Source organism: Drosophila persimilis, unplaced genomic scaffold (genome assembly GCF_003286085.1).
Source record: "Drosophila persimilis strain 14011-0111.01,24,50 unplaced genomic scaffold, DperRS2 tig00000002-arrow-pilon, whole genome shotgun sequence".
NCBI lineage: Eukaryota > Metazoa > Arthropoda > Insecta > Diptera > Drosophilidae > Drosophila > Drosophila persimilis.
This window is the reverse complement of record NW_020825289.1, coordinates 21,115,605-21,143,378: the sequence shown is the minus strand read 5'-3', so window position 1 is coordinate 21,143,378 and position 27,774 is coordinate 21,115,605. Positions and strand designations below refer to the sequence as shown.

The window sequence follows — 27,774 nt, the reverse complement described above, 5'->3', positions numbered from 1 at the left end:
AAAATCGAGGAATATGATGCAACTTGAATACAAATCATTCGTCAGTATATTTACGGTATATTTTGAAATTTGTGACGTACTTTCGGTATATTTGATCGATAAATCTGATTTTCAACATCTGCTGAGCGCGTCCGCGTCGCGTTGTAATTTTTGTTGAATTTTTTAAGCTAATTTTAGTTGCGTTGCATTTGCGTGTCTTATTATTTTAAACAATGTCTTAAGTGTTACTTGTCCGCGAGTAGCTGAACATGACCTCAAACATCGATAATGTACGCGTACTGCTGCAGTCGCTGCCTGCAGCGGCAGCCTTGGGTGGCAACAACAACAACGCCCAGCAAATCGAGCAGCAGTCGCCGGCAAAGGGGCTCGGAATGATAGCAACAACAACGCCTTTGCGCGCCAGAAATGCATACCAACAGCAACCGCAGACCCCGGCCCCTTTCACGCCGGAGAATACTGCAGGGAAACCTGCGTCGGCGCCGGAAGAGTTCTGGCGTGATCTGCAGCAGTTCCACGAGCGACGCGGGTATTAATATTGATTTTGATCCGTTCAAATATCCCTTAATCTATCATCATTGTTTGTTTATCCAATCCCATCACCCGCAGCACTGCATTGACCCATGCGGCCAAGATCAGTGGCAAGCATGTGGACTTGTATAAACTCTACACTGAAGTCACAGATCGGGGTGGTTTCAACAAGGTTAACATGCGTGACGAGTGGGACGAAGTTTACAGTGCCATGGAGACCTTAAGAGAACGCTGTGTCAATGGTACGGCAGGCATCAAGCACATCTACCGACGCTACCTAGACAAGTACGAGCGCCTGAATTTCTTTGGCGAGGATCCGGACAAAATGGAGGCTCTAGAGGCGGCGATTGAGAATGCTGAGATGGGTAGTGGACGGGCCCGATCCCGAGCACTGGCCGTAGGAGGCGGCGGGCTGGGCAGCATCTTTGGATCCTCGCACTCCACACTGCCAGCAGTGCCCATGTCCTACAATCAACGCCAGCACATCGTGAACGTGGACCGCCGAAGGCAGTACAAGATGTCCACACAGCTCCACAAGCACAGCAGCTACGAGAAGCTGTTGCTGTCCCTGCTCTCGCCGCTGCCCAACGAGCAGGACTTTGCCATCAACGTGTGCACCCTGATGGCCAACGAAGTGCGGCACACCCTCCAACTGGCCGATTGCCCCAAGCTGCTGGACGTACTTTTGGCCCATTTGGGCGTCTATGCGGACTACACCATACGCAAGTTGTTCCAGCACAGCTACGCAGAAGTGCGACGTCACTCGCAGCACAACTTCTGGCGCGATCTGCTCTACGACAAGCCGCAGGTCCTCGAGCTCTACACCGACGAGCAAGCCTGGCTGGAAAATGGGCTCATCAGCAAAGAGGACAAGGACGAGCAGGAGAACTCCTCCAATGCCCGCAGCGAGCTGCTGGCGGCATGCGATGAGCTGGACTTTTTAAATCTGCGCCGCAGCAATGGCACCGACGAGCGCATGGGCCAGCGCGTGCTCCAGATCGTGCAGCTCGTGCGGGCGCTCAGTTTCCACCAAGAGAATCAAATACCTTTGGGCTCCAATCGCACACTGTGGCGGTATCTGGTCATGGGTGCCAATGTTCGCTGGAGTAAGTTTACTGCCCTTAAAACCATTTCACGTACACTTAACAACGATCGATTTCCTCAGGCAACATCCACATCCAGGCTCTGGAGACGGCCGGCAATCTGGCGAACCAGTTTGAGCTGCAGGACCCCACTACGGACGAGTTGTCGCGGAATCTGCTGGCCACACTCTGCGAAGGAATCGACTCCAACGACCGAGCTGTCATTATCAGCTGCCTCGAGATCATATATAAGCTGTGTGGCAAGGAAGGCAACTCCCAGTATATGAACCGCTGCCTGGGCCTGGACTTCTATCAGCGCGCCATGCTGCTGCTATCGCTAACGGATGTGATGCTGCTTATCTTCACTCTGGAAGCGATCTATGCCCTGAGCTCGCTCGGAGCCCGTCCCTGCTCTCTGTTGATGCAGGTGCGCGGCCTGGTCGACCAGCTTGTGGCTCTGATATCCGTCGAGGCGCAGACCTATGGAGCTGACGGTTGCATTTTGATGCGCGTCGTGGAGATGGTCCCGGGGAATCTGATTAATTCCTTGGCCACGAATGCCACCAATCCTACAGCTGCCACGCCAGCTGCACCACCATCTGCCCAAGTGGTCGCCAAGCCGCCTGTCGCTCTGCCCATACCGACGCCCGCCCAGACACAGGTCCTGCAACCCCACACTGAGCAGCAGATTGTGCCTCTGCCGCAAACAGTGCCTACTCTTCCTGTTCCCAGTCTACCGCAGGTTCCTATGCCGCTGCCAGTACCCAGTCTGCCGCAGGTTATACTACCCCCAGGCGTGGTCTCCATGGCCCTGCCAGCTCCACCATCCGCACCGCAGAGTTTCACACACGACGATGAGCAGTACGCTCTGGCCTGGCTGGGAGCCACATACGAGAGGGCTGGCGCCGGTCACGAGTTTCGCCTGGAGCAGCAGGAGCTTTACAGGATCTACCTGTCGCACTGCCAGAAGGCAGGCAAGCTTTCGGTGGTCAATCACATGCAGTTCCCTCGCCTAGTGCGCCTCATTTTCAACCAGACCGTGGGGCCCGTCATAGTGCGCCACTTGGACGGTACAGAGCTGCCGGGCACGTACTACGTGGGCATCCGGACGCGCGCACAGCCATTGGCCATGCAGCAGAAGGCCAGTCCATCCACAGTTCCTCTCAAGAAGGAAACTCTCATTCTGCCCAAGCTGCAAACGGACTCAACGCCAATGGAAACAGCCGAAGAGCAGACGGCTCCTCCACCCACGCCCACGCCGCCGACCAGCTCCTCCCTCATCAAGAGTCTGCTGGCCAACAAGGTGACCGAGCGTCAGCAGAAGCAAAAGGCACAGGTGCTATTGCAGTCACCCCAGCCCCCGGCCCTGGTGCCCACCACAGCCTCCGCATCAAACGCCTCCTCCAACCAGCCCATCAAAGTGACTTCGACGGCGATCAGCGCCTTCGTGAACAACCCTCTGATGCAGCACACGCCGGTAAAGGTGGGACAGACTACCATAAAGCCACTGCATCCCCAGATGCCAATGGAGAAGAAGCCAGTCACGGACTCGGCTCCTCCGCCACTGGCTCCGCTGAGTGGGGCGAATGTTGTGACCAAGGACGCCAGCGGACGCACTCTGATAATATCGGCAGCCACCAAACGGAAACTGACCATCGACGACGAGCAGAACAAGCGGCTGGCCCTGGATAACCAGGCCAGCGCCTCCGGTAAGGAGGAGCCCCAGGTGACACCCTCGAAGAATGCCGCCAATCTGTATGCGGACCTGGCTGCCTCCATACTGGAAGATGAGGACTTGGATGACGTTCCGCCACTGGCCAAGCCAAGTCAGGAGCAGCCCCAGCAGCAGCATCAACAACAGCTGCAGCTCATCCCGGCCAAGGTTCAGTCTACCCAGCGGCAGCTGGTATTTCCGGGCAGCAGTGGCTCCTCCCCCGCTCCTCCACCACAGCTCAAGCTGGCCAACACGGTAAGTGCGTTTTGGAATACTCTTAATACCGGTAGCTTCTCTATTTGGGTGGGCTCGCAATGAGCCTGTTCTGTTTGGTTGTGAGAATAGAGTAGGATCAGATCCCCTGCTGTAGCGTCGGCGAAAAATTTCTTCCCCATTGGTTTTTAACTTTAAGTGGTCACTATTGCACCGATTCATGATATTATATAATATATATTTTCAAGCTGGCTACCACGGCCACCATCAAGACGGACCAGGGCCTACAGACGGTGCCTGTGATCCTGCAGCCAAAAAATTCAATGGATGCCTCCTCGCCGGCCCAGCAGACAACGCAGTACGTGCTCGCCACGAATCAGCAAGGTCAGACCTACCTGGTGGCTCAGCAGACCCAGCCTGTCGTCCCACCACCCTCTCAAACGGCTCAGCCCACACTCCTGGTCACACAGACACCCCAGCAGCAGACGAAAACCATCATCATACTGCAGCAGCAGCCGGGCGGAGTGTCTGCAGCCAGTGTGCCGGGCACGCAGAAGATGATCATGACCACGGCGCAGGGTCAGCAGGTTCTGGTCACTACCACCACGGCCCCCCAGCAGCCTCAGACACGCCCCGCCGTCCAACACCAACACCAGCAGCAGATCTTCATCACGCCCCAGAGGCCAGTGCCAGCCCTGGGGGCAGGGCAGATGTCACCCTCCCTACTCTCGCAGCTCAACCAGATACCAGCCACCATCAAGCTACATCAGCCACAGCCACAGGTAACGGCTCAGCAGCGCCTGGCGGCCGCCAAGGCGGGAGCCACATTGCCCATACCGCAGCTACAGCAGCACCAGTCAATCATACAGCAGCACATCATCTCGGGCCCACCCACGCCAATGGCTGGCGCCGGAGCTCCTGCTGTTGCTTCTGGCGAGAAGCGGCAGATACTTCTTAGTGGCATCAAAGAAACGACCCTCATCACCCAGACACCGGCCACGGCGGCTCCTTTGCAGCAGAGCCAGCTCAACTCGCAGACGATCATCACTACGCAGCCGACCACGGCCACAGCAGTTGCGGGCTTGCAACAGCAGCAGCAGCACATCCGCACCGTGCTGGAGCAGCAGCAGCTGCACCATCCATCCATCATTCAACAGAAGATTACCATTCCGGTTGTGAGTGTAGCCCGCTTCCTCAATTGAAAACCTTCTCTAATCTAACGTCATCTTCTATTTCTTTCAGATCCCAGAGGCCGTTAAGTCCGCGTCTGGTGGGGTCATAACCAAGAAGCCATTGCAACCACAGCTTGTACCCGCTGCGAAGCCAACGCTGTCACAGATAGTAATGAGCACCAGCGAATCCACATCCACAGCGGTTGCCAAGCCGCTGGCAGTTTTGGCGGAATCCAAGACAGTAGAGCACACAGCCTTCGCCGGGGCAAATAGCAGCACCTCATCTGTGGTGATCAGCCAGGTGCAGACGGCGCCCCTGTACGCCACTCCAGCTGCAACAGGAGCTTCCATCGCCACTGCCAGTCCCACTCCCGTGCCCGTACCCGTGGACGTGAATTGGCTGTTCATCTGCGACTGGCGCAACTGTCCGCGGCGCAAGTTCAAGTCGCTCAACGAGCTCAAATATCATGTCGTCAATGTCCACTGTCCAGACCACCTGGACGCCGATGCCGACATATATTGCCAGTGGGGAAGTGGTCCCGCCTTTTGCGATAACAGGGCTCGTCGACGATACTCCCTGATGACCCATCTCATTGATCGTCATCTGGCATTGGACAATCTACGCGCCAGCGTGCAGCGTCGCCTGGCCACGGGCATACACAATGTGGCGCCTGCCCAACCGCCCGTCACCATTGTGCGGAACGAAGGTCATGCCCAGAGGTTGGCGGGCAATGCCAGTGTCAGCGGCAGTGCACCGGCTCCAGTAGCGGCCCCCGTGGTGGGCAGTGCGGCGATGCAGGCCATGAATCGGCACACGACGGACTACACCAACTCCAAGGAGCTGATGGACGAGAACGAGGGTCCTGTGACCAAGAGCATTCGTCTGACGGCAGCGCTTATTCTGCGCAACCTGGTAACAAACACGTCAACGGCCAAACGCAGTCTCAAACGCTACGAGCCCCACCTGGCCAGTGTGGCCATGAGCAACGTCGAGGCCAGCGCAGTGCTCTCCCACATCATGTACGAGCTGAGCCAGTAGCCAGTAGAAGGCTGCCGGCCCCCATATATATATATATATATATATCCCTGTATTTTTGTACCATTCATTCTTTAAAATACCCACGCTTCTACATATTAACCAATAACCTGACCTGTACACCTAACGACACAATTAAATGTGAAAAACAAATCCGAATCCTTGTCGCTCACTGTCAAACAATTTCTATTTAGCGCGCACCCCTCGTATCAAGTCGAAGGTAACGATCGGGTAAGATATCGTGGCTTTTTTTAAGTTTAATTTATCTCAAGTAGTTGAACCATTTAAATAGAGGGGGCTTAAGTGGGCTAAGTTCGGTGTTTCATCGGTATATTTCCAGTATATTTTGAAAATGAGATGGTATATTTTGGTATATGTCTGCTGGAAACACGTTCGACGTAACAAAAATTTTTTAGGAACAAAAATAACATCTTGGACTACAAAATGTCGGTGCGGGCAATTGGACTGCTAGCTCAGGCGCGTCATTTCAGCCGCCTGGGTGGAGTGCTGAGGCAAAGCAATCGATGTGCAGCTGCAGCTTTCAATGTGGCTCTGGGATGGCAGCGATCGCCGGCCGGTAAGTCTCCATTACCAAGGCGGTTCGCAACCCGGATTTACATAACTCTGGGCCATGCTTTTAGATGTGTCGTACCGCCGTTTCGCCACCGAGACGAAACAGGCGGACACACCCGTGGACAAGCACGAGTTTCAGGCAGAGACTCGTCAGCTTCTGGACATTGTGGCACGCTCCCTTTACTCAGATCAAGAGGTTTTTGTGCGCGAGTTGATCTCGAATGCCAGCGATGCCCTGGAGAAGTTCCGTTACACGGCCCTGAGCACTGGGGAGGCGGAACTGTCCAGCAAGGATAGGGCTCTGGAGATACGCATCACCACAGACAAGCCGCAGATGCAGCTTACCATCCAAGACACGGGCATCGGGATGACCAAGGAAGAGCTCATCAGCAACCTGGGTACCATCGCCCGCAGCGGGTCGAAGCAGTTCCTGGAACAGATGAAGAACGAGAAGCAGGCGTCTGATGCTATTTCCAACATCATTGGACAGTTCGGTGTCGGCTTCTACTCGGCCTTCATTGTCGCACAGCGCGTGGAGGTGTACACACGGGCTGCCACCCCCAATGCTCCCGGCCTGCGCTGGTCAACGGACGGCAGTGGCACCTACCAGATCGAGGAGGTCCAAGACGTGGACTTTGGCACCAAAATTGTACTGCACCTGAAGACCGATTGCCGTGAGTATGCGGACGAAGACCGCATCCGGACTGTCATCAAGAAGTACAGCAATTTTGTGGGCTCTCCCATCCTGCTGAACGGCAAGCAGGCCAACGAAATCAAGCCCCTGTGGCTGCTGGATCCGCAGAGCATCAGCATGGAGCAGCATCATGACTTCTACCGCTTCATCAGCAACAGCTTTGATGTGCCCCGATTCACACTACACTACAACGCCGATGTTCCCATTCTGGTGCACGCCCTTCTATACTTCCCCGAGGGAAAGCCTGGACTCTTCGAGATGTCTCGCGACGGCAACACGGGGGTGGCTTTGTACACCCGGAAGGTGCTCATCCAATCCAAGACCGAGCACTTGCTGCCCAAATGGCTGCGCTTCGTAAAGGGCGTCGTCGATTCTGAGGATATTCCCCTCAATCTGAGTCGTGAGCTGCTCCAGAACAGCAGCATCATTCGCAAGCTTTCCAGCGTATTGACCTCACGGGTGATCCGCTTTCTCCAGGAGCGCGCCAAGAAGCAGCCGGAGGAGTACGAGTCCTTCTACCGTGACTATGGTCTGTTCTTGAAGGAGGGAATCGTCACTTCCAGCGATTCGGCGGAAAAGGAGGAAATAGCCAAGCTCCTCCGATTCGACTCATCAAAGGCGGAAGGTTCCGAGGGACGCATGTCCCTGGAGGACTACTACACCTCCGTCGGCCTTGAGCAGAAAAACATTTACTACTTGGCTGCGCCGAACCGAGTTCTTGCCGAGTCCTCGCCCTACTACGAGAGCCTGAAAAAGCGAAACGAACTTGTTCTCTTCTGCTACGAACCATACGATGAACTCGTTCTCATGCAGCTAGGAAAGTACAAGCAGAAGAACCTGGTCTCGGTGGAAAAGGAAATGCGGGAAGATTCGAAGGATCCGAGTGCAACCACTGACTACGGCGAGGGCAGCCTGTTGCGCTCCGAGCTGGACAGCTTGATACCCTGGATTCAGAGCGAGCTCCAAGGCCAAGTGGTCAAGGTGAAAGCCACCTCCCGCCTGGACACACATCCCTGCGTTGTCACCGTGGAAGAAATGGCTGCGGCCCGTCACTTCATCCGCACCCAAAGCCACCAGGTGCCGGAGCAGAACCGCTTTGCTCTGCTGCAGCCGGAACTAGAGATCAATCCAAAGTGAGTGGGACACCTCTGTTGTCTGTTGTATCCTCAGCCCTTAATCCTTCGGTTTCCGCCTTTTCAGACATCCCATTATCAAGAAGCTGAACAAGCTGCGCGAGAGTGACACCGAGTTAGCCAAGTTGATTACCAAGCAGCTCTTTGCCAATGCCATGGTTGGGGCCGGACTTGCGGAGGATCCTCGCGTGCTTCTGACCAACATGAACGAGCTGCTCACGAAAGCTCTGGATAAATATTAAGTTAGGCAGCTGAATCCCCAAATGTAAATCTACACACTATGATTTAGGTTATAATATAATTTGAAAATAGTTATAATTTTAACCGTTTTTGATTGCTATTGTTGGTTACAAGAAGAATTAACCTCAAGTCGTTAAACTGTTTAAATAGAGGGGGCCTAAGTGGGCTAATTTCGTTTTGTCATCGGCTGTCGCGTTTGTTTTTTCCTGTCAAATCTGGCTTTTTTTGAAGCCAACTGAGGAAAAAATTGTGAATTGCGGCAAGCGGGAATACATAAAAAGTGTTAAAATGTGGCAGGTTCATCATTATTTTTTAACGATTTTTGCCAATACCACCACTACCAGATAATTTAGAAATTTAAAAACAGGTTGACGTCAAAATCTTGTACGCTAAGAAAAACGGAATTATTGCAATTTTAGAGTAGATCAGTACCTACGATATTCATTTAATAAAGAGAGAAAACATCACCAACTGCACTAAGTTTTGGTGTGAGGCTTACTTTTATAAAGAGTCTGGCGGACACCGCATATCTTGACCTGAAATTGAAGCTAATTCCGCAGAGCTACATGAGTTGATGGAAATGCTGTAAAAAACATATTTAATATCACTTCAATTAAAAATTGCTAAAACCATAACATAGGGTTTTTTTCTGTTTCTGAAAATGTTTAGCTTTTTTTTCGATATCTTCAAGTAAACACAGCTTCTTTTCCTGTTGAAAAGTTGGCAGCACTGGTCCGCGGTCACATGCACGTTACCACTGCCCCGTGACTAAAGTTTATAAAAGGTACGAAAAATATCTCGTTGGAGTTCAGTGCCGTTATCCGCTTTTAGTCGCCAAGCAGCCAGCAGCAACCCGAAGAGGCCAGCCACAGAGCAGCACATTGCTTTTAATTAGATTTCTAATCACGTGAGTGTGAACAAATAAATCCAACGACGACCAGAGGGTCATATGAGGTCCAATAAAAAAAAAAGTTCATCTAATCTGCATTGCTCCTGCGACAGTTGTTTCGAGTTTTTACAAGTTTTTGTACAAACTGCCTCATGACGTACACACACAAGAATCATGAGAAAACGGCAGAGATCGTGTATGTGTGTGAGTTTTCGCCGAGATCGCAAAATGAAAACGAAAAAAGGATAAGACCCAGTAAAACAATATGAAAAACGCGAAAGTATTAAGTTTTTTCAACGAAAGCAACCTTAAGGGACTTCCATGTGCCTTTGGCTTTGCCTGTTCCTCTCTCTGTGTGTGTGTGTGTGTGTGTGTGTGCGTTCGTGTATTTTTCCAGTCCATTGCCAAATGAACTTACTTCTTGTCATGCGCTCACGCTCTCACTCACACAGGCACATGACATGACACAACGCACTCAACTCTCGCGATAAAATTCAATAATCTGACGAGTCTCCTCTCGTCTTCATAGTCTCGATTCATTTTGCGGTCTGCGGGCTCACTCGTCGTGGAAGCAGCAAGCATTGTGGTTCGCAGAGCAGCGTAAAGAAATTTTTTACATATACAGCACACATATATTGTATATATAATATAAATACTTTGTTTCGACTCAAAGCATCGCATACAACCTACATATAAAGAACGCGCATAACATTTAGCCGTGCAAAACGCCGAAAGAAAACAAAGTGCAATCAGCAGCGAAACGAAATAAAATCTCGCTTTTCATTTGTAGCCTAAAAAAACACAAAATAAAGCAAAATGTCTTCGGAAGTGACCAGCGACAACCCCATCTATGGCCCCTTCTTCGGTGTTATGGGCGCAGCCTCCGCCATCATCTTTTCGGGTAAGTGTGATCCACTAAAATTAAACATCCTCCTGGTCCGAAAAAAAAAATCGAACATTTCGTATGGCGTAAAAGGTGGATGAAGAAGAGTAGGAGAAGCAGGGAGCACCAGTAGCTGAGAAAACCAATGCGTGTGTGTGTACCGCGAAATAGCGGCAAGTGTGTAGAACCAAGAATACAGATAGATGTCGTACGCACACAAAGAAGCGTTCCACGCGTTAGTATGCGCGTGACTGGCAGAAAATGTACCATGTTTTAGCCAGAAAAGTTAGTTTCTCCACAAAGGAAACAAAACACCACGCAGGTTGTATTAATTTTTCATTGAAATTTGGCAGCTTGTAATTACGTTTTATTCGCAGTAGCCAAATTAGAAATTTCGCCTTTTTGAACATGCTAAAAACGGCATTACTCACACGTCGACACAACACACACACAAATTAATAATGGAGAGCAACTATTCTCTCTCCTCTCGCTCGCTGCGCACTCTCTCGTATTTGGCATTGGATGCATATGTGTTTGTGTGTGCGTGTGTAAGAGTTACTGTTTTTTGTGAAGTTTATGAAGCTCGCTTTCCTTTTCACACAACAGTCACAAGACCAGAACGACAGTGTTGCCATACTTAAGTTTTTTCCTCCTCCATTTATTGGTTAGAGTAACATAATGATTGATGCAAAATATGGAGCCTCCAATGGCGGGGAAACCCTCTTTGAGGCAAAAATGGGGCACGTGTCACAATCACACTGACATTGTAATGCACTTAATTCCCCTTAGCCGACAAATGTTTGCCTCCTCTCCTTGTAATGTCCACAAACTTGTAGATATTTTGTTCTCCCCCTGCCACCCGTTCGGTAATCACATGCCAAAATCAGTGAATGCATGATCAATCGAATACCTGTAGACATCACATGCTCTAGGGTATGATCGTTTTTTCGGGCTTATCAGAGACCATTCATTCTGTATTTACCTTACTGATAAGTGGCTTATTTACCAATTGACTTGGCTGATAAGATAGCAAGTGCTGAAGCGATGTGATGTGGAAGTGGATATGTGTCGCAAGGCATCATATGAAAAGAGTAGCTGCAAAGTAGCACGCGCTCAGCCGGTAAGAAGAGGGTGGCCACGACAACCCCCCCCCCCCCCCCCCCCCCCCCCCCTTCCTTTCCGCTCAATATAGCAATGGTTTTTCACAAATCAACTCATTTGTGACGCAATTCTTATGTCATGCGTCGGAAACTTGTCTTGTGATTTGCACCTTCCCCCAGCTCCTGCCGTTCTGTGGGGTGGTGGTAATCAAGAAGAAGGTTGCCTTTCCCAAATGTTTGCTTGGCCTATTATCATCGTAGGTCCGTAGATACGCTGCTGATACATACGTGCCCCGGCAACACAGATATCATCACTCGCATCCAAAGAGCTTATGTAATTAAGTCAATAGCATAAATCAATTTTAAGCTTTTGTTCAACGATAATTTCACCGGTCTGGCAACGCCAACTTACGGCACGATCACATGAGCTAGAATTCCAGTTGCTCCTCTCTCTCTCTCTCTCTCTCTCTCCTACACCCCACTTCTCTCCAGCTAGCTCTCAACTGCAGTTAACTTTTTCAGCTGACTGACTCATTGCCGATTTCGAAGCGAGCGAACAATGGGCGTTGCTTTCCGCTTTCGCTTATCAGAAGCTGAGGCGGTAGATGATGTGAATATTCTACAAACTCCATCCTCTCCTCTGTGCTTCGGGTCCAGAAATACACCGAGTGACACGAAAATCCTTCACACAATGACACAGCACACACAGCTACACACTCCTGCGCCCGCCTGCGCAATCGCAGTGCCCGAAATAGTAGTAGATATACAGTATACACAGAACAGTAGTAAGCAGAGGCGGCCGCTTGTGGTTGGGAAGTAAATTATGTAAAAAATGATATCCTAATACATCATTTGCTCCTACACGTAACGGACCATGTATTTACTTTCATAAACCTGTCTTTACATACATATGTATGTACATAGAATATTTATTACATGCACCTTTATATGTGTGTTTGTGTGGGAACGAAAGCAAAACGTGGCAAAAAAAACAGAGACCGATGTGTGCGTGTATGAGCGCATGTCTTTCTCTATTGCATTTTAATCAATGAACCTGGCCCAGCCCCAGAGAATTCCATGCAACACCCTGTCTTAAGTATATCAAGAAATTAGCTCTACATTTATCTTATCTCTTTATTACCCCTTACTAGTTCTTGTCGCACCGAAGATTATCAGAAAAAATAGCTTTAGGACAGAGAATGACAGACGGAAAGACAGACGGACACCTGCAAAGGTAATTTGTTCATGATTTTGTCTTGCATGTTGGTGCATTCCTCTGGCCTCTGGCACTGGCCCTGTCGCTGGCTCTGTCCCTGCCTCTGCCTTTGACTTTAACTTGTCTACAACAAAATGGCACTTGTTTCTCTCGACTCTCATCGGTTCTGGCTCTCCCTCCTCTTATTCGGCTCCCTTGCTGTTCGTTCACTCAACTGTGACGCCTTCAATTTGTTTTTGTTTTATTCGTTTTTCACTTGATGCTGTGTTTTGCTTGCTCTTTTTCTCTCTTTTCTCTACTATTTCGCTATCTCCCCCCATTTTTATAATTATCTCTGAATGTGCTGGCAGTTGTTGTTGATTCTTGTTCTTTTGTCGCCAGTGCCTATTGCTCTTCCCCTTCCTTTCACTCCCAATTCTTTGTATTTCTCGACGCCCACAGTATCGTCTGCGATACCGTCTGTCGCTTGATAAATGTTATATGCACACGTATGCGAATATGCGCATGCATGTACATGTGTGTTAGTGGATGTATGAATAATTGAAATTCATAGCAGTAGCAGTAGCATTTAGCTCTTAACAAACAAATAAGTCAATGCCATTCCAACTTTTTGAATTATTTGCTGATTTAAATGCGGCATGGCATCGATACACAGCTGTGCGTCAATGCCACCGGCAGGCGAGCGATAATATTGGTTAAATTGTGTGTGTACACACTGGGCACATAACAGTTGAGACTGCGCTCTTTGCACAGTCGGAACTCGAAACATTGCTCCAGATGGACAAATAGAAAATAGGAAAAAGTGAATCAGTCGATTCATTGTAAATCTCGATGTCCACTTTTATTTTTATATAACCCAAATAATTCTACAATGAATTTTGTCTTTATTAATTTCAATTGAACGTAATGCGGGGCCGAACTACGCACATTTAGATATGTATGCTCGTATAGAATAGACCAGTTTCATTTCTGTGTGCGTGTTCGTGTTCGTGTTAAACGCCCCAACCTTATGAATATTCGAAATAAAATGGTTTATTCAAGTTCATTCTGGTTTCTATTACCATACTCGACCATTTTCCTGCTCGGTGACGTAGCTGGCAACAATCGAAGGAATGGAAATATTTCCCAGTCTTCTTCATAAGAATTTCCCGCTGATTCAGTAGAAATAACTTGCTCTGGGACGGAAAATAAGTTAATTAACATGAAATCACATGACTACGATGAGTAGGGCCCGCTACTGTAGCTCGTGCTCCTCTCCCGCTCAGATATTGTTTGCGTTCGCACTGAATACACTACACCCATAATAAACGAGTATACCAGTGTTTAGCCTACCATTATTGCGATTGTATGTGTGTGTTTTAATTCGATTTATTAGCTCTCACTCTCAGACACACACACACGTTGGTAAATACCATTGACCGCCATTCGAAACTGGTTTTATACTTCAATTAATGCTTTGAAATACATCGAATCGCTCCCCCATGAGACTTACCTGATCATTGGCACGGCATTCTCTCGCCGCTCATGTCCCGCTCTCCACTTCACGCCACGCCACTCTTTCTCTTGTTCCCTTGTCTAAACTTTAGCTTGGCCTTATCAAAATTTGCCTGACTTTCGGAATTTGTCAGCTAGAGAGCGAAAAAACCTCAGAGCGCGAGTGGCAACAACAATTTTGCTCCAAGGGAGAGCGGAATGTACATATGTGGAGTGGGGGGTCGAGGGGTTTTTTTTTTACATCGAAAACCGTCAGTTATAAACGATCATGTGACTGCTAACTGTTACGTTTCGCGATCAGAATTGCTCAAATGAAACAATGGCCATTACATTTTTAGGCAATGCTAAAATTTTGCTAGAAAGAGTGAAGTTACTTACATAAGGTAGATAGATGAACCAGGGTCACCCCAGCTGAAGCGTTGCCACACCGTTTGTCTAGGAATAACCAGTGTTAGCTCTGCGATTGGGAGAAAATTTCATCTGATCAACTTTAGACTAATGCTACTATTCCTCTTTATTCTTACAGCTCTCGGCGCTGCTTATGGCACTGCTAAGTCTGGTACCGGTATTGCTGCCATGTCGGTGATGCGTCCTGAACTGATCATGAAATCCATCATTCCTGTTGTCATGGCGGGTATCATTGCCATCTACGGCCTGGTCGTGGCTGTGCTGATTGCCGGCGCGCTGGATGAGCCCTCAAAGTACACACTGTTTAGGTAAATATTCAGTAGCAATCTGCTTCAGCTCCTCAGACTTCTAACTATTCCAAACATGTGGCTATCCAACAGAGGGTTTATACACTTGGGTGCCGGTCTGTCGGTGGGCTTCTCCGGCCTGGCAGCTGGCTTTGCAATTGGCATTGTGGGAGATGCCGGTGTCCGTGGCACAGCACAGCAGCCCAGATTGTTCGTCGGCATGATCCTGATTCTCATCTTCGCCGAAGTGTTGGGTCTCTACGGTCTGATCGTGGCCATCTACCTGTACACGAAATAAATCAATCAATTCAACCACACAACAACAGCAAATAGACAACAGCCCCAGCAGTCTGCGCGGCAATACCAGCAGCCGCGGAAGAATCGAATCAGGTAACATCAATCGCAACATCAGTCCGAGAGCATAGCGCTTGCGGTGGCAGTTTCGGCGGCGTCCGTTTGTATATAGCAACACAGATTCAACGGAGAAGAGAAGAATAAAGTTCGTCGCCCGAGGATTGCAAGGGTACCGCCGCGTGTTGCACCGCCGGACAGTGCCTGTTCGATCCACTTTGGGTTGCTGGCGTCTGGTTTAGCTTAGTTATTTTCCGTTCAAATTCAACCTTTAACAAGGAAAACAAACAATCTGCAGTTAAGTTCGTAAAGTTGTAATAATTATGAGTTTTGCTATATCAAGAAATTCTCCTCTTTTTATCTTATTATTTTGCGCTCCACATTTGTGTGCTCTTTGTTATTTGTTTTTTCCATTATTATTATTAAATAATGTTTAGTGTATATGTAAAGTTCGTTAAAAAAAGAAAAACTGTAAAGAATCAACCAACAATTGTCAAAACAAACTTGTACATTTGTAGGCGGCTTGCGGCATGTGTCACATGGCACGTGGCCAAGCGGCCGCACCAGATGAACAAATTTAGCGAAAGGGCCCCGAAAACAACCAACAAACAAGCAAGCAAAAGCAACAACATCCGCTTCCGCTGCTCCGCTGCAACAAAAATCGCTCTGACCGTCCGATGAACCTTCCGCCTGTTTGGGCGCACCTGCTTGCCTCTTGTGGCAGCAGATTGGAACCTCATAACAGTTGGGTGGTCCATCAGATGGGTCCGGTCCTAAAGTATGAGGAGTGGTTCTGTTGCGGCTGGACAGCGGTAATACTTGGCAATACTTCAACAAAGGTCAACTGCAACCCACTACAACTACATGCAATCATTCACACACACACACACACACACAACACACACACATACAAAAAACAAACAAAAACGTAACTAAGTCCTATGTTTATTTTTAATTATTGTTCAATTCTAAGAATAATACATTAAAAATTAATAATAATAAATTATATATATATATAATTATGATTTTTTGTGATAAGAGACGGTAATACAACAATTACGGTATTGATATACATAATATATACAGAATATATATATATAGAAATGAGAAGAGATCAAGAAATCATTAAACTTATACATATTAACATGAGAAGTTGTTATAAAAACGTACGAAAAAAGCAAGACAACAACCAACCAACACACACTTTTTCCGCTGTTATTGTATAGTAAAGAAATATAATTATATATATCAAATATATATTATGTATAAAATATTAACGAGAAATTGTAGTAGCAAAATTATAAACCAACCAGCAAACAAACAAACAAAAGTCGTGCAAGCAAAACCCAGAAAACGCGTAGACGGCGGTTGCAGATGGAACCCTCATCCAACAGTCAGAACAACCGAACATCCAATCATCCAAAACTCAAGTCTACGAGAAAATCCAACAAAAAAAATTGTAAAATCCTACAAATTAGAAGTTATGTGAGCAACACACATTAATTAAATTATAACCTATCGACAGCAAGACCATCAAGCGATCCGATCGATTTGTATGTGGCATGCGGCAAGCACCAACAATAATTTGTTGAGGGAGAGGCGTCATAGGCGGCTCGAGCGCCGTTCCCGAGGAGGCGACATCATCCTCTGCCCGTCGGTCGCCGATGCATTCAAGATGCTGAGAATGTGGAGGCGTCTGACCTGTGCGGAGGCGTCACCTTCCCGGGGCGGTGGTCATTCCGACTGCGCCTGCCTCCCGCCCCCACAATAATGCAAAACCATCAACAAAATATGCACAAAAAGACAAAAGCAACAACACACACCTCGAGATCTAAACAATTAGCATTTGTATATAAGAATGTTTCGTACCGATCCATTCCCAGCTCCTCCGCTGCTCCCCAAAGCTGCAGCGCCCGCGTCGTGTTCACTTTGTGGAGTGGTGACGGAGGTTGCTGGATTTGGAGCAGGTGCGATCGATCCATTGGTTGACAATTCGAAGAAACCCATATAGAACCCAATTGTTATACGAGCAAATCCTGTGTGGAATCCGTTTATATGTATTTTGTTAGATTTATGCGATCAAATTGTGTCACGAATTATTATTGTTATTTGTGAGCATGTGTTCCCCCGTATTCCCACTCTGTATACACCCGAACCCCATACCTACCCATATGCAATCGAAGATTAGGTTTTAGAAACTGTAACTGTGTATTCGAAACAACATCCGAAGAAAGCAAAAACCAACAACAGACATTGTATGAAATAAATTGTAATTTCTAATTTCCAAAAAAAAACTGCGTTTTGTAAGGGTGTCTTACGCTTTTTGATTTTTTAGCTCAACACTCTGAAAGATTCGATAGGAGCGCAAATCTGGCTTGGTCTCATGCCGTTCCTTGATAGTGTTCCCATTGAGGATCAGGAAAAAAGATATATATGGCTGGAGAAAATATCCTCAATCATTGATCCTTGATAAGGACTCAAAAATCAATCAAGGATATTTTTCTGATCACAGGAAGCCATATCACGCCCGGATCGGCCCACAAATAACGGAGAAAACAAGAAAACCAATCTGGCCTTTTGTGTTAGCCAATTTTTTTTAACACAACAAGCCTCAATCTTCCGGCCGCTTAAATGGCAGAAAACGAGAATTTTCTATCTAGGGTACCAGGCCAACAGAAGTCAGCAGAAGGTATCTGGTTTTTATTTGAAAAATTTTTCGGGACCCTAAAAGTATGCAACATGTTGTGCATTCTTTAAAGTAGCTTTTTGCTGATTTCTGTTCGCCTGGTAGCCCAGATCCGAAAATCGAAAAATCTCGGTTTTGAGCGGCATCAAATTGAGGATGGTTTCTCGTCCGATCGGGGCGTGCGACGGTTTCTTGTGATCGCAAGAAAATCCTTGATTTGATGGAGTCCTTGTCGAGGATCGGGGATATTTTCTCCGGTCATATCCTTATGTGTGGGACGATCTGGGCGAACGACGGCTTCCCGTGATCGGAAAAATATTCTTAATCCATGAATAAGGACTTCGATCCCTATCCATACATACATATGTAGTTTTCTCGGCTGTTTGTGGTCCGATCTGGGCATTCTAAGGTTTCCTGTGATCGGAGGAAACCCCATGATTTCACGAATTATTTATTAAGGAATAATGATCAAGGATATTTTCCCCACTTATATATACTCACTTTCCTTATCCATTTCTTGTCCGATCAGGATATTTTATGTCACCTTGTGATCGTGCGAACATCGCCGATCGTTTGGAGACAACTAGGATATTGCCTGTTTAACTTTTAATTGCTAAGCTCCACCATCCCTATCCCCGATCCTTTGGACCTAGATTGACGTCAAGGACAAAAAGGATATAGCCTTTTTAACAGGCAACTAAGCAATTTGGGTCGTGCTATCCCCAAGGTGCTGTCGCCTCGCGTGCTTCGATATCTGATCCAGATAGCAGATATTAGCAGATATTTTTTTACAATATAAATTTAATACTATTTCAAAACAACATTTAAATTTATTGTATAAATGCATAGTTCCTATTAATGCTACAAATCAACGTTATTGATATTGTCGCCATTAAAAATATATTAGTATTCGATTACGCACAAAATTAAGAAAATTTACAAACCGAATACAGATACTTTTGACAATGCAGACCGAACTGGTGGTACTCATATTCTTCTGCTGCCGCCTCAGCGGTAAAGAAGCGAGCTGCGATGAACAGTTGGTGTACAAGATGACAAACATAGAGTGCGTCGGAAACCCGGAGCGTGTGAAAAATATCTCCTGCAATCTAAAAGCCGTCAACTGGACTAGGGCCATCGCTAACATGGATTGTTACCTCCCCGTCCCACTGTATAACCCTGTGGTAAGCTGGAAGAAGACAGCTAGTCAGGGCCAAAAGTGATCGCCCATCTCTGCCAGATTCGGTTGCAGCTCTTCAAGAGGGACTATAGCAACCAGTGGAAGCCTTTCCTGGTGGATGTGTCTGTTAACGTAGGTGACGTGATATCTAGGAGGAGCTTCCTGCCCTACGGTGTCATCATGTGGAAGATGTTGCAGCGTTTCACAAACGTCAACCACTCCTTCCCGATTTCGGTGTGGGTTGTGTTTCTTGCGCTCCCTTGTGAGATATCACTGACATCTGCTACGTTTACACAGGGTCACCTATTTGCCCGGAATGGTTATCTGGACCCATCATTAGTACCACCCTTTCCACTTGGCCTCTACCAGGTGAGTGCCGTTATCGTGGATAGGAATTCCGGCATTAGCGAGTACGTGGGCACCGTCAAGTTCTATTTGCAGTCCATGTTGCCGGTGAAGAACAAGAAAAGGCCCAGACCTAAGGCCCAGGAGTCCTAAGATATCTCAGGATGTATTCGGAATAAAACTGATAATTGGAAGTTTTTTCATTATTTTCTTTCTATATATTTTCATTTCTCAGCGCGTTTACATGTTCTCGTTCGGTTTCAGTGTCTGTTTGAGTCCACTTGTATATACTATGCCGTGTGTTCTGTTCTGTGTTCTGTTTGTGTGTATATATAGTTCATATAATATATATATATTTTGTTTTGATTAAATTAGATACATTTGAATCAACTGCAGTTGAGGTCTGGCTCTGGGATCTGCATCTGCATCTGCAACTGCATATGCCCGTACGGATACGAATGTAAACTCAACTGTTGCTTGGCCATAATCGAAAATATTGTTAGCTGCAGAAACACACCCGTACGTACGTACGTACGTGTGGTATATATGTACGTAGTACGTCTGCTAATGATAATGGATTCATAATTGAGTTCCCTCTGCAATTCATTAAAGCGGTTTGTAATATTAACGTTATGTTTATGATATATCGAATACATGTCTATATATATCTCGCACTGGATAAGTCCCGTCCCTCTATGTACAGAAACTAAAAAAACTGGGCAAAACAGCGGGCGGGGCAGGGCAGCGAAACACCCAAAATTATGAAATCAAACGAAAGAGTCGATATACTGATAACTGATAGCCGGGATAACTGGAGTTTGGCTTATCCTACACACTGTATACTCGTATAGACTGTACTGTACGTTATATTAGCAAAATATGGAATTAGCCTACATTTTGTATGTGTGTCCTACGTGTCTATGCTTTCCCTTGTTGTTGTTGTTCTTTCGGTTCCTGAATACACTTTTTGCTGAACTCTTTAAATACAATATATAGTACATATACTCGTAATGCTGTTCTGTTCCTACATACAATACAATACTTTGTTTGCTCTAGAAAATTTGTCTCGAAAAATTCTTCTTTTTTTGTGTGTTCGTTCTATGCTTGCAAAAATTTGAGGTAGTTTTATTTTATTTGAATTTCTATATCTTCATTTTCATCTTCTTCTTCATGTTAATCTTTTTCCTTTCCGCTTTTTCCGTCTTAGTAATTTTTTTTAGTTTTAGATTCTCTTGTGTTTTTGTTGCCATACAAAGCCTTGAACAATTTTGGGTGAAAGGCATCGAAAGTGGAACCGAATGGAAGAACTAAACTCGATCAGCGATTATAAAGTATTATGTAAAGTATTGCTTTCCATACGATCATCAGGTTCTATAAAAGCTAGGGGGGGTCGCATATAGATTCGTGTATACATATATATATATATATTTGATTCTTGTATACAATTATCGGCTAAAACTAATTGGGGCACAGAGACGCATCTACACTATCTTCAGACAACACTCAGATACTCAGATGATATATGTAGCTATGATACACATCTCTCTTTTGGGCAGTTTTATGGTTGCAACATATTGAAAAAGGATTGCCATTGGGGCATCTCCGACTCCTTGCACTCTAAATATATCAGTCGTTCCTAACAACTGTGTGGTTCATGTTGTTCAATTACATTTTTTGGCAGTGTTGAGTACTCGGTTTCGGTTTCGGTTTCGTTTTCGATATTCAGTTTACGTTTGGTTGCTTTTGGTTTTACTTACGTTAAAAATTCACTTATAAATTCATTGGCGTAGAAAGAATTATAAATTACTTTTACTGTTAAGGCGAATTTTCTTTTATATGGGTCTGCCGTTCAGATATGTATGTACATATGTATGTAAAACCAACAGCAAAATCAGTGAAAAGAATAGATAGGATAGGATACATCGCTCTAATGTGTGTGTGTGTGTATGCTGTGTGGCTCTGCTGCTCCTTTCGATAACTTTATTTTTACCTTGGCTAGGTTCTAAATGATTCGTTTAGGTTTAAGGTAGGTTTAGGGGCTTAAGGGCTTAAGAGCGAAACTAGTTAATGATATATAATATATTATGTACAGACTGCTCCTCTTGGAGACGAGTTTTGCATGGGATTTGCACTAACTTAATGGATAATCAATCGTGTCTCGGGGCCTAGGCTTAAAAATGGTGTTTGCATTGCTGTTCGAATTGAGTACAAAATGTTTTACAAATATTTGATGCAGCTTATTATAGCTTTTGTAAATGCTTCAAGTCTTGTGTTCTTCTTTGCTTCTTTTTCTACCTTCTACCGCCTTTTGCCTTTGCTTTTGCTCTCTCCCTCTCTCTGCTCTATTTTAAAGTTAACCCGTTGGCCCACGAGCCGAGCCAAGAAGAGGGTTGTGTGCGTGGTTGGATGTTTTGGCCAGGTCCTAAAGGTACGACTACAACAATAGAACGAACGAAACGAACTAACGAAATAAAACGTGTTGATAAACGATAAACTAATAAAAAATACATTAGAAACAAACAAGTCTTGTCCACTCCGTACTCCATAGTCCATACTCCCTATGGGCTCTATCAAAATGTACAATTAACTAAGGGCTAAAACCTACAACTAGAGACGTTACAACTTAAGACATTTGTTCATAACAGTTGCTCGAACGCGCGGGTGGGTTGCGATAAGGTGGCCACAGGATCTTCTGACTCGGATTTCTTATATGCGATAAATGTATGTACAATTAACAGCGACCGAAGGATGATCGATCAAATGGAGAAAATGGGACAGCTGGGGCAACTGAACGAAGCGGGCCCTGTCTATGGGATGGTGCACTGCACCCTAGATGGTGGCTGTGGCTGTGTCTGTGTGTGTTAATAGATCTATATAGCATATGGTATGATGGCTTAACTTAGATCGTAGAAAATCTATTCTAGTTGTCACTGTTTACTCGTTTGTCGCTTCTGGTTTTTCTGTGTGTTTAATTACTTAGAGAATACTTTTGCTTTTCTGCGTATGCTTGCTGTTCTGTGGTTCTTAAATGGGCACCAGAGCATCCGTGGCCACCATCTTGGGCGGTTTGCGGGGGTGCTTGCGACGCTGCTGCATCTGCAGTTTGGCAATGCTGAGCACCTGCTGGTAGCTGGACACGGTCCCACTGCTGGCAGTCCTCGAGCTGACCGTCGCAGAGACGCCATCGTCCTCCTCCTCCTCATCGTCCTCTTCATCATTCTCGTCCTCCTCATCGTCATCCTCGCAGTCACTAGTCACCGCGCCCAGTTCCTGCAGCTCGTTCACATTGTAGTCGTCGGCAAAGAGCTGGGCGTCGTAGCGCAGCCTAAAGGCCGTACTCAGAAGGCTGTCCACGCGGGTCTTCTCCGCTGGACGCATGTGCTTGATCTGCACCACCTTCGTGTGGCAGCGCGTCCGATTCGGACACTCGGGCAACCACTCGTCAGATATTCTGTGTCGAAGAAAAAGGGATTATGCATTGTCTAAAACAGATATCCGTCGAGAGGCACTTACATCTCGCGCGGGGACCAACGCACGAAGCAATCGTGGCCACCCTGGCTGTTGCGCCTCCGCATCAGGCACTGGCCCTGGAAGGTGATGGCCTGGGAGCCGTTGGTGAGCGTGCTGATCTGGCGCAGGCGATGCTGCAGCCCCTCCATGATGCCCGTGTCGAAGAAGTCGAACATGCGAGCTGCAAAGGATTTGGACGGGATTAGACGAAGTTGAAGAAAGGTCTTGGATGGCTTTGCGGGACACCCACCTGAGAAGGGCTGTCGGCGGTAGCGCAGCTTCTTGCCGTTCTTCCGCAGCTGCTTGGGCACGGGGGGATCGGAGGTGCGCTTGCTGGCGCTCTCCTTGACGTTGTCAGTGGCATTGAAGTGGTTGTTCACATGCTTCTGCAGAGCCAGCTGGAGCACAGGATGCATAGACATGGTTAGAGGGAAGGAATCTCTTGCGAATCTCTAGCGAGAACACTTACCTGTGAACCGAACCTTATTCCGCAGCCCTCGACAATGCATTTGAACTGCTTGGAGCCGCCGTGGGAGAGGACGTGGCGCTCCAGCCAGCGCCGCGAGCAGGACTCCTTGTTGTACACCTTGCAGCCCACCCAGAGGCAGGCGAAGGGCCCCGTCTGGGTGTTCACGTGGTGCGTCTGCATGTGGTCCAGCAGCTTCGAGTTGCTCTCGTGCTTCTTGTTGCACTTGTCCCAGTAGCAGACGCCGTCGTGCCGCTTTCCGCCCTTGCCGCCGGCGCCGGCTCCAGCCGGGAACCGGATGGTCTTTGGCTGCGAGAGGATCGGCGAAATGGCGCACTTGGGCAGGCTCTTGCTGGCGAATTCGGCCAGGGCCGTGTCCACCATCGTGGACTCCGTGCTGCTGGCCGGCGTGGGGCACGGGGAGCTCGAGTCTAGGGAGTCTGGAGCTTCGGGCGATGGTGCGTTGCTGGCCAGGGAGTTGCTGTCCGAGCCGGAAGCGGACGCGGACGCGGACGAGGCAGTGGTGGGCGGGCAGGCCGAGACGGATTTGGTAGACCTGCAAAAGAGAAATTAAAAAGGCAGTTCTCCCTCCACTCGGAAATCTACTTACATGCCATCCGCGATGGAGTTGCTGCTCTCGCTGTTGCTCAGGCTGCCCCCGATCCCGGACTCGGGCGTGGGCAGATCCCGCAGCCGCTTGTGCGTCGGATGCGTCTCCAGGGAGCCCACCGACTTGTCGTCCTCCTCGTCGTAGTTGCTGCTCCCGCTGCTGCTGCTTCCTCCGCTGTTGCTGCTGGCGATCAGAGGCGGCGTGGCCGTCGGCTCGCTCTTCTCCGGCGGCGGCTGTGTCATGTCTGTGGTCGTCTGGGAGCAGTCCTCGCCCCCGCTGGAGATGCACGACGAGGTGACCATTTCGCTGAGCATGTCCGTCTGACTGGCAGCCCTCCGGCTGCTGCTGCTGCCAGCCGAGGGCGACGGCGCCGGCGAGGGCGAGCTGAGGGAGGCGGGCGTCGATGGCTCCAGCGAGAGATCCGCCGCGGAGCTGACGCTGTTGGAGTAGCTGCTGCAGGAGTTGGAGTTCGAGTTGCTGTTGCTGCACTCCGGCAGCAGGTCGTGCTTCACCACGTCCGCCGTGCCCCTGCTGCTAGGCAGCTGGCCGGCAAAGCTCTGCGGCTTGGGCGAGGCCAGGAAGGAGACCGAGGAGCATAGCGAGACTGCCGCCACGAGGGCAGAGGCCGAATCCTCCGAGGGCTCCGCCTTGATCTTGCTGAAGGCCGACAGCGTGCACGAGTTGGAGCTGGACAGCGCCGGCGAGGATCGCAGGAGGCTGCTGCTGCTGTTGCTGCTCGGCGAACTGAAGGGCAGCGGCGTTAGCGGATGGCTGCTCGCCTTGGCCACGATGCTGATGGCTCCGTGCGAGTTCTTGACCAGGTCAAAGAGATCGGGTGTGACGCCACCGCCACCGCCACCGCCACTGATGCTACTGCTACTGCTGCTGCTGCTGCTGGTGCCCAACTTTAGGGCCGGCACCTGGACCTTCGCCATGCTCAGCGTGGGCGTCAGCTTCGAGGGCGCAATGCTCACCAGCGGCGGCGTGGGATTACATGTCGTGGGAGTGGGCGCCAGCGCGAGCGCGACCGTGGCTACGGATGCCACTGGGGTCGTGCTCTTCCGCAGCTGACACAGTTCTTTGGTGGCCGATGTGGGCACTAGTGGCGGTGGTGTCGTGGGCGTGGCAATGGCAGGGGCCGTCTTGGGTGGCAGGGAGCGTGTCCTGCTCTTGAGGTCAACATCTGCGGTAAAAAAGAGGGACGATACAGATTAGCTGGGAATCTAATAGACTGCAGGCGTAACCTCGGCTCAGCATCGCAAAAATGGATCAAGGCATACCCGATTATGCTTGGATATTGCAAATCTCCGGGATCACTTACCATCGGTGGGCGGCCGCAGTCCGAAGATCTGCGACGTGGTGGAAGACGTGCTCGTCACTTTGCGACGCGGCAGGATCGGCGGCTTGGTGGCCATGGATGAGTTCGAGATGGTCACCAGAGGCGGGGGCTGGCTGGAGCTGAGCCTCGGAGGCTTCACAATCGCCCGGTGTTGGTGTTGGTGTTGCAGCTGCTGCTGCTGCTGCTGCTGGTGCAGTTGCATGGCAGTGCTGTTGATGCTACTTAGATTATTCGAGGCATTATGGTTGTTGCTGGCAGTGATCAGTTGTTGCATCTGCAGCTGTTGCTGTTGCTGCTGCTGCTGCTGCTCCGTCGAAGGCTCGAAGATGGAGCTCAGGGCGGGCATGGGCTGCAGGGCGGGCAGGCTCTGGTGTTGCTGTTGCTGATGATGTTGATGATGCTGTAGGGCCAGGGTGGCGGCCACCTTTTGCTGCTGCTGCTGCTGCTGTTGTTGTTGCTGTTGCTGCTGCTGCTGATTGTTGGCCGCAATGGCTGCCGCCGCCTGGGCCAGCATGGCAGGCAGCGTGGCAGCGTTGAGCAGGAGACCCGCCGGCGTGGCCATGAACACTGGCTGGGCCGCAGCGGCGGCGGCTCCTCCCTGCACCAGTCGCTGCAGCTGCTGCTGCTGGATGGCGGCAGCAATCTGCTGTTGGAACAGCTCCTGGAAGTTGGGCGCACTGTTGGGCGAGGGCGTGGTCGCCGCTGCCTTGGCCGCAGCCGCCTGCTGCAGTTGCAGCTGCTGCTGCTGCTGCTGGAGCTGTTGCTGTTGCTGCTGTTGCTGCTTCATCAGCAGGTCCTGCAGCTCGTTGGCGCTGAGCAGACCGAAGGGATTGCCCGTGGAGGCCGCTGCCGTGGCCGTGGTGGCCGTCGTAGTCGTCGCCGTTGTCACCTGTAGCGGGAGCACACATTAGTCGCAACGCAAAGGCAAAGAAAAGTAATCAAATAAACTCGGTAAATTCAATATAATATTCGTGACGGACTTTGGGGGAATGCAAAACTCTACACACCTGCTGCAGCTTGAACACCGTTCCGTTGAGGAAGTACTGGGCGGCGGCTGCCTGGGCCGCTTGGGCCGCCTGTGCGGCGGCCGCATTGTTGTTCGCTGCCGTGGCCATCGCCGCCTTGGCCACGTTGTTCAGCTGCATTATGTTGGCGGCGGCCGCCAGTTGGGGCGGCAGTTGGACTAGATTCGGCAGCTGCACGGGCAGCTGGTAGAGCGTCGCATTGGGGTTGGGATTGGCGTTGGGGCTCGGGGCGGCCGGCGTCGTCGGATGCGTGATGGCGGTGCACGCGGCAGTGTTGGTGGCTGGCCCTGGGGCCGGAGAGATCTTCTGCTTCAGCGCCGGACTCGTGCCCGGCGGACGGTAGGACATGGCCGCCTTTCCGGCCTGCGCCTGCAGCTGGAGCTGCTGTTGTTGCTGCTGCTGCTGCTTCATCTCGGGCGTTCGCGGTGCGATGGCCACGTGCTTCTTGGCCGGCGACTTGCCCACCCCCGTGTGGGAGCTGTTGGAGCCGTTTGAGGAGGTGGAGGACGAGGAGCTGGAGGAGGAGTTGCTGTGGTTGCTGCCGTTGCTGGGCGTCTTGCGTAGGTTGGGCGCCACCTGGGCGATCTTCGCCGGCTGCTTGGTGCTCCGCTCGATCTTCTTGAGAGCCGGAACGGGCAGACTAGTCGTCTGGCTGGCTGGCAGTGGCAGTGGCAGTGGCAGTGACGCTGGCGGTGGCGCCTGTGTCGTTGCACTCACAATCGGCTGTGGCGGCGCCAGGACAGCGGGGCTGGGCGTTGCCTGTTTTGTCGCCTGCTGTTGCATCTGCAGCTGCTGCTGTTGCTGCTGTTTCTGCTCCTTGAGCTGCGACAAAATGTTAAAGTACTTGTTCAAGGAGGCGGTCGTGGCGGGCGTGCTCATGGTCAGCGTGTTGGCCGGGTGCAGGGCAGGGGCTGTGCTGGCGATGGCGTTGGGTGGCGGCGACAGCTTGCCCCCCGGTGAGGGCTTCATCTGGGACTTGAAGAAACCGGTGATCTTCGTCTGCGACTCCTCAAGGGCCGCCGCCTTCAGTCTTTTGCTCGCGTCGCTACCTGCCTGGGGCTCGCAGCGACTTTTCTTGGCCGCCGCCGAGGCCGGACTGCTCCCCTCTGCGCCGCCGGCGCCCGGTCCCGATCCTCCAGCTGGACGCTTCTTGTTGGCCGCTACGGCGGGCACGGCGGTGGAGGTGCTGCCCAGATTCGTGTTCCACGGCCACTGGAGGGTGGGCAGCAGGCTGGGCTGTCGCCCCTGGGAGTTAGCCATGGCCATCGGCATCGTTGTGGGTTTGGCAGTGCTGATGCTGAGGCTGTGGATGTGGGCGTGGCCGTGGGTGGAAATGGCCGAAGCTGGAGGCGTCGCCGGCGCTGCTGTCGGGCTGCTGTGGGATGTGGAGGTGGAGGACGCTGTGGAGGAGCTGTTCGGGCCGCTGGGAGTGCTACTGCTCCCGCTGAGTATCTGGGGCGGCATCTTGGTCAGCTGTTCGTCGCTCAGTTGCGAGTGCGCACTGTACGGGGAGCCGGGCTCGGACGCATCCTCACTGGAGCCCGTGCTGGAGTCCGCGCAGCTCAGCGAAGTGGCAACGCCGCTGGAAAAGAACGCAAAG

General features: G+C 49.8%; 5 protein-coding genes across 6 annotated transcripts in view; 4 read left to right on the top strand and 1 right to left on the bottom strand.

The window, feature by feature from the left end:
* The first annotated feature begins 228 nt into the window (after positions 1–228).
* LOC6601292 (AT-rich interactive domain-containing protein 2) lies at positions 229–5,904 on the top strand. 2 transcript variants are annotated; one of them, XM_026985838.1, is made up of 5 exons: positions 229–526; positions 607–1,634; positions 1,694–3,579; positions 3,786–4,709; positions 4,780–5,904. In XM_026985838.1, exons 1-5 carry the CDS (start codon positions 249–251, stop codon positions 5,746–5,748), a joined length of 5,085 nt encoding a protein of 1,694 aa, XP_026841639.1. In that variant the 5' UTR covers positions 229–248; the 3' UTR covers positions 5,749–5,904. The 2 variants fall into 2 exon arrangements, with proteins under 2 accessions (XP_026841639.1, XP_002026330.2); XM_002026294.2 differs by having other exon boundaries at positions 3,786–4,712.
* A 250-nt stretch (positions 5,905–6,154) lies between these two features.
* LOC6601260 (heat shock protein 75 kDa, mitochondrial) lies at positions 6,155–8,469 on the top strand. The gene is made up of 3 exons (XM_026984898.1): positions 6,155–6,322; positions 6,387–8,145; positions 8,213–8,469. The coding sequence occupies exons 1-3, from the start codon at positions 6,190–6,192 to the stop codon at positions 8,385–8,387; spliced, it is 2,067 nt and encodes a 688-aa protein (XP_026840699.1). The 5' UTR covers positions 6,155–6,189; the 3' UTR covers positions 8,388–8,469.
* A 731-nt stretch (positions 8,470–9,200) lies between these two features.
* LOC6601258 (V-type proton ATPase 16 kDa proteolipid subunit) lies at positions 9,201–15,311 on the top strand. The gene is made up of 4 exons (XM_002026291.2): positions 9,201–9,292; positions 10,065–10,175; positions 14,494–14,683; positions 14,756–15,311. Exons 2-4 carry the CDS (start codon positions 10,091–10,093, stop codon positions 14,958–14,960), a joined length of 480 nt encoding a protein of 159 aa, XP_002026327.1. The 5' UTR covers positions 9,201–9,292; positions 10,065–10,090; the 3' UTR covers positions 14,961–15,311.
* A 3,353-nt stretch (positions 15,312–18,664) lies between these two features.
* On the top strand, positions 18,665–19,381 carry LOC6601311. The gene is made up of 3 exons (XM_026985652.1): positions 18,665–18,883; positions 18,940–19,113; positions 19,177–19,381. The coding sequence occupies exons 1-3, from the start codon at positions 18,665–18,667 to the stop codon at positions 19,375–19,377; spliced, it is 594 nt and encodes a 197-aa protein (XP_026841453.1). The 3' UTR covers positions 19,378–19,381.
* Positions 19,382–20,625: 1,244 nt separating this feature from the next.
* LOC6601256 (zinc finger protein jing) overlaps positions 20,626–27,774 on the bottom strand; it is a 126,793-nt gene continuing 119,644 nt past the window's right edge. Inside the window, exons 2-8 of the mRNA XM_026986796.1 lie at positions 26,157–27,756; positions 25,132–26,038; positions 23,811–24,993; positions 23,204–23,756; positions 22,985–23,132; positions 22,738–22,915; positions 20,626–22,675 (exon numbers count right to left, since the gene is read on the bottom strand). Of these exons, the coding sequence (XP_026842597.1) occupies positions 22,249–22,675; positions 22,738–22,915; positions 22,985–23,132; positions 23,204–23,756; positions 23,811–24,993; positions 25,132–26,038; positions 26,157–27,756 (4,996 nt within the window). The 3' untranslated portion in view covers positions 20,626–22,248. The remainder of the gene's footprint in view (positions 22,676–22,737; positions 22,916–22,984; positions 23,133–23,203; positions 23,757–23,810; positions 24,994–25,131; positions 26,039–26,156; positions 27,757–27,774) is intronic.

What these genes read in the sequence shown, in the direction of transcription:
- LOC6601258 (XM_002026291.2), top strand. Translation starts at nt 10,091, where the DNA reads ATGTCTTCGGAAGTGACCAGCGACAACCCCATCTATGGCCCCTTCTTC. An exon ending in CTCCGCCATCATCTTTTCGG is followed by an intron (nt 10,176 to 14,493) that starts GTAAGTGTGATC and finishes TTATTCTTACAG; the next exon opens with CTCTCGGCGCTGCTTATGGC. An exon ending in TCAAAGTACACACTGTTTAG is followed by an intron (nt 14,684 to 14,755) that starts GTAAATATTCAG and finishes GCTATCCAACAG; the next exon opens with AGGGTTTATACACTTGGGTG.
- LOC6601292 (XM_002026294.2), top strand. Translation starts at nt 249, where the DNA reads ATGACCTCAAACATCGATAATGTACGCGTACTGCTGCAGTCGCTGCCT. An exon ending in GGGTGCCAATGTTCGCTGGA is followed by an intron (nt 1,635 to 1,693) that starts GTAAGTTTACTG and finishes CGATTTCCTCAG; the next exon opens with GCAACATCCACATCCAGGCT. An exon ending in AGAAGATTACCATTCCGGTT is followed by an intron (nt 4,713 to 4,779) that starts GTGAGTGTAGCC and finishes TATTTCTTTCAG; the next exon opens with ATCCCAGAGGCCGTTAAGTC.
- LOC6601311 (XM_026985652.1), top strand. Translation starts at nt 18,665, where the DNA reads ATGCAGACCGAACTGGTGGTACTCATATTCTTCTGCTGCCGCCTCAGC. An exon ending in TCCCACTGTATAACCCTGTG is followed by an intron (nt 18,884 to 18,939) that starts GTAAGCTGGAAG and finishes CATCTCTGCCAG; the next exon opens with ATTCGGTTGCAGCTCTTCAA. An exon ending in ACCACTCCTTCCCGATTTCG is followed by an intron (nt 19,114 to 19,176) that starts GTGTGGGTTGTG and finishes ACGTTTACACAG; the next exon opens with GGTCACCTATTTGCCCGGAA.
- LOC6601260 (XM_026984898.1), top strand. Translation starts at nt 6,190, where the DNA reads ATGTCGGTGCGGGCAATTGGACTGCTAGCTCAGGCGCGTCATTTCAGC. An exon ending in ATGGCAGCGATCGCCGGCCG is followed by an intron (nt 6,323 to 6,386) that starts GTAAGTCTCCAT and finishes CCATGCTTTTAG; the next exon opens with ATGTGTCGTACCGCCGTTTC. An exon ending in GAACTAGAGATCAATCCAAA is followed by an intron (nt 8,146 to 8,212) that starts GTGAGTGGGACA and finishes CCGCCTTTTCAG; the next exon opens with ACATCCCATTATCAAGAAGC.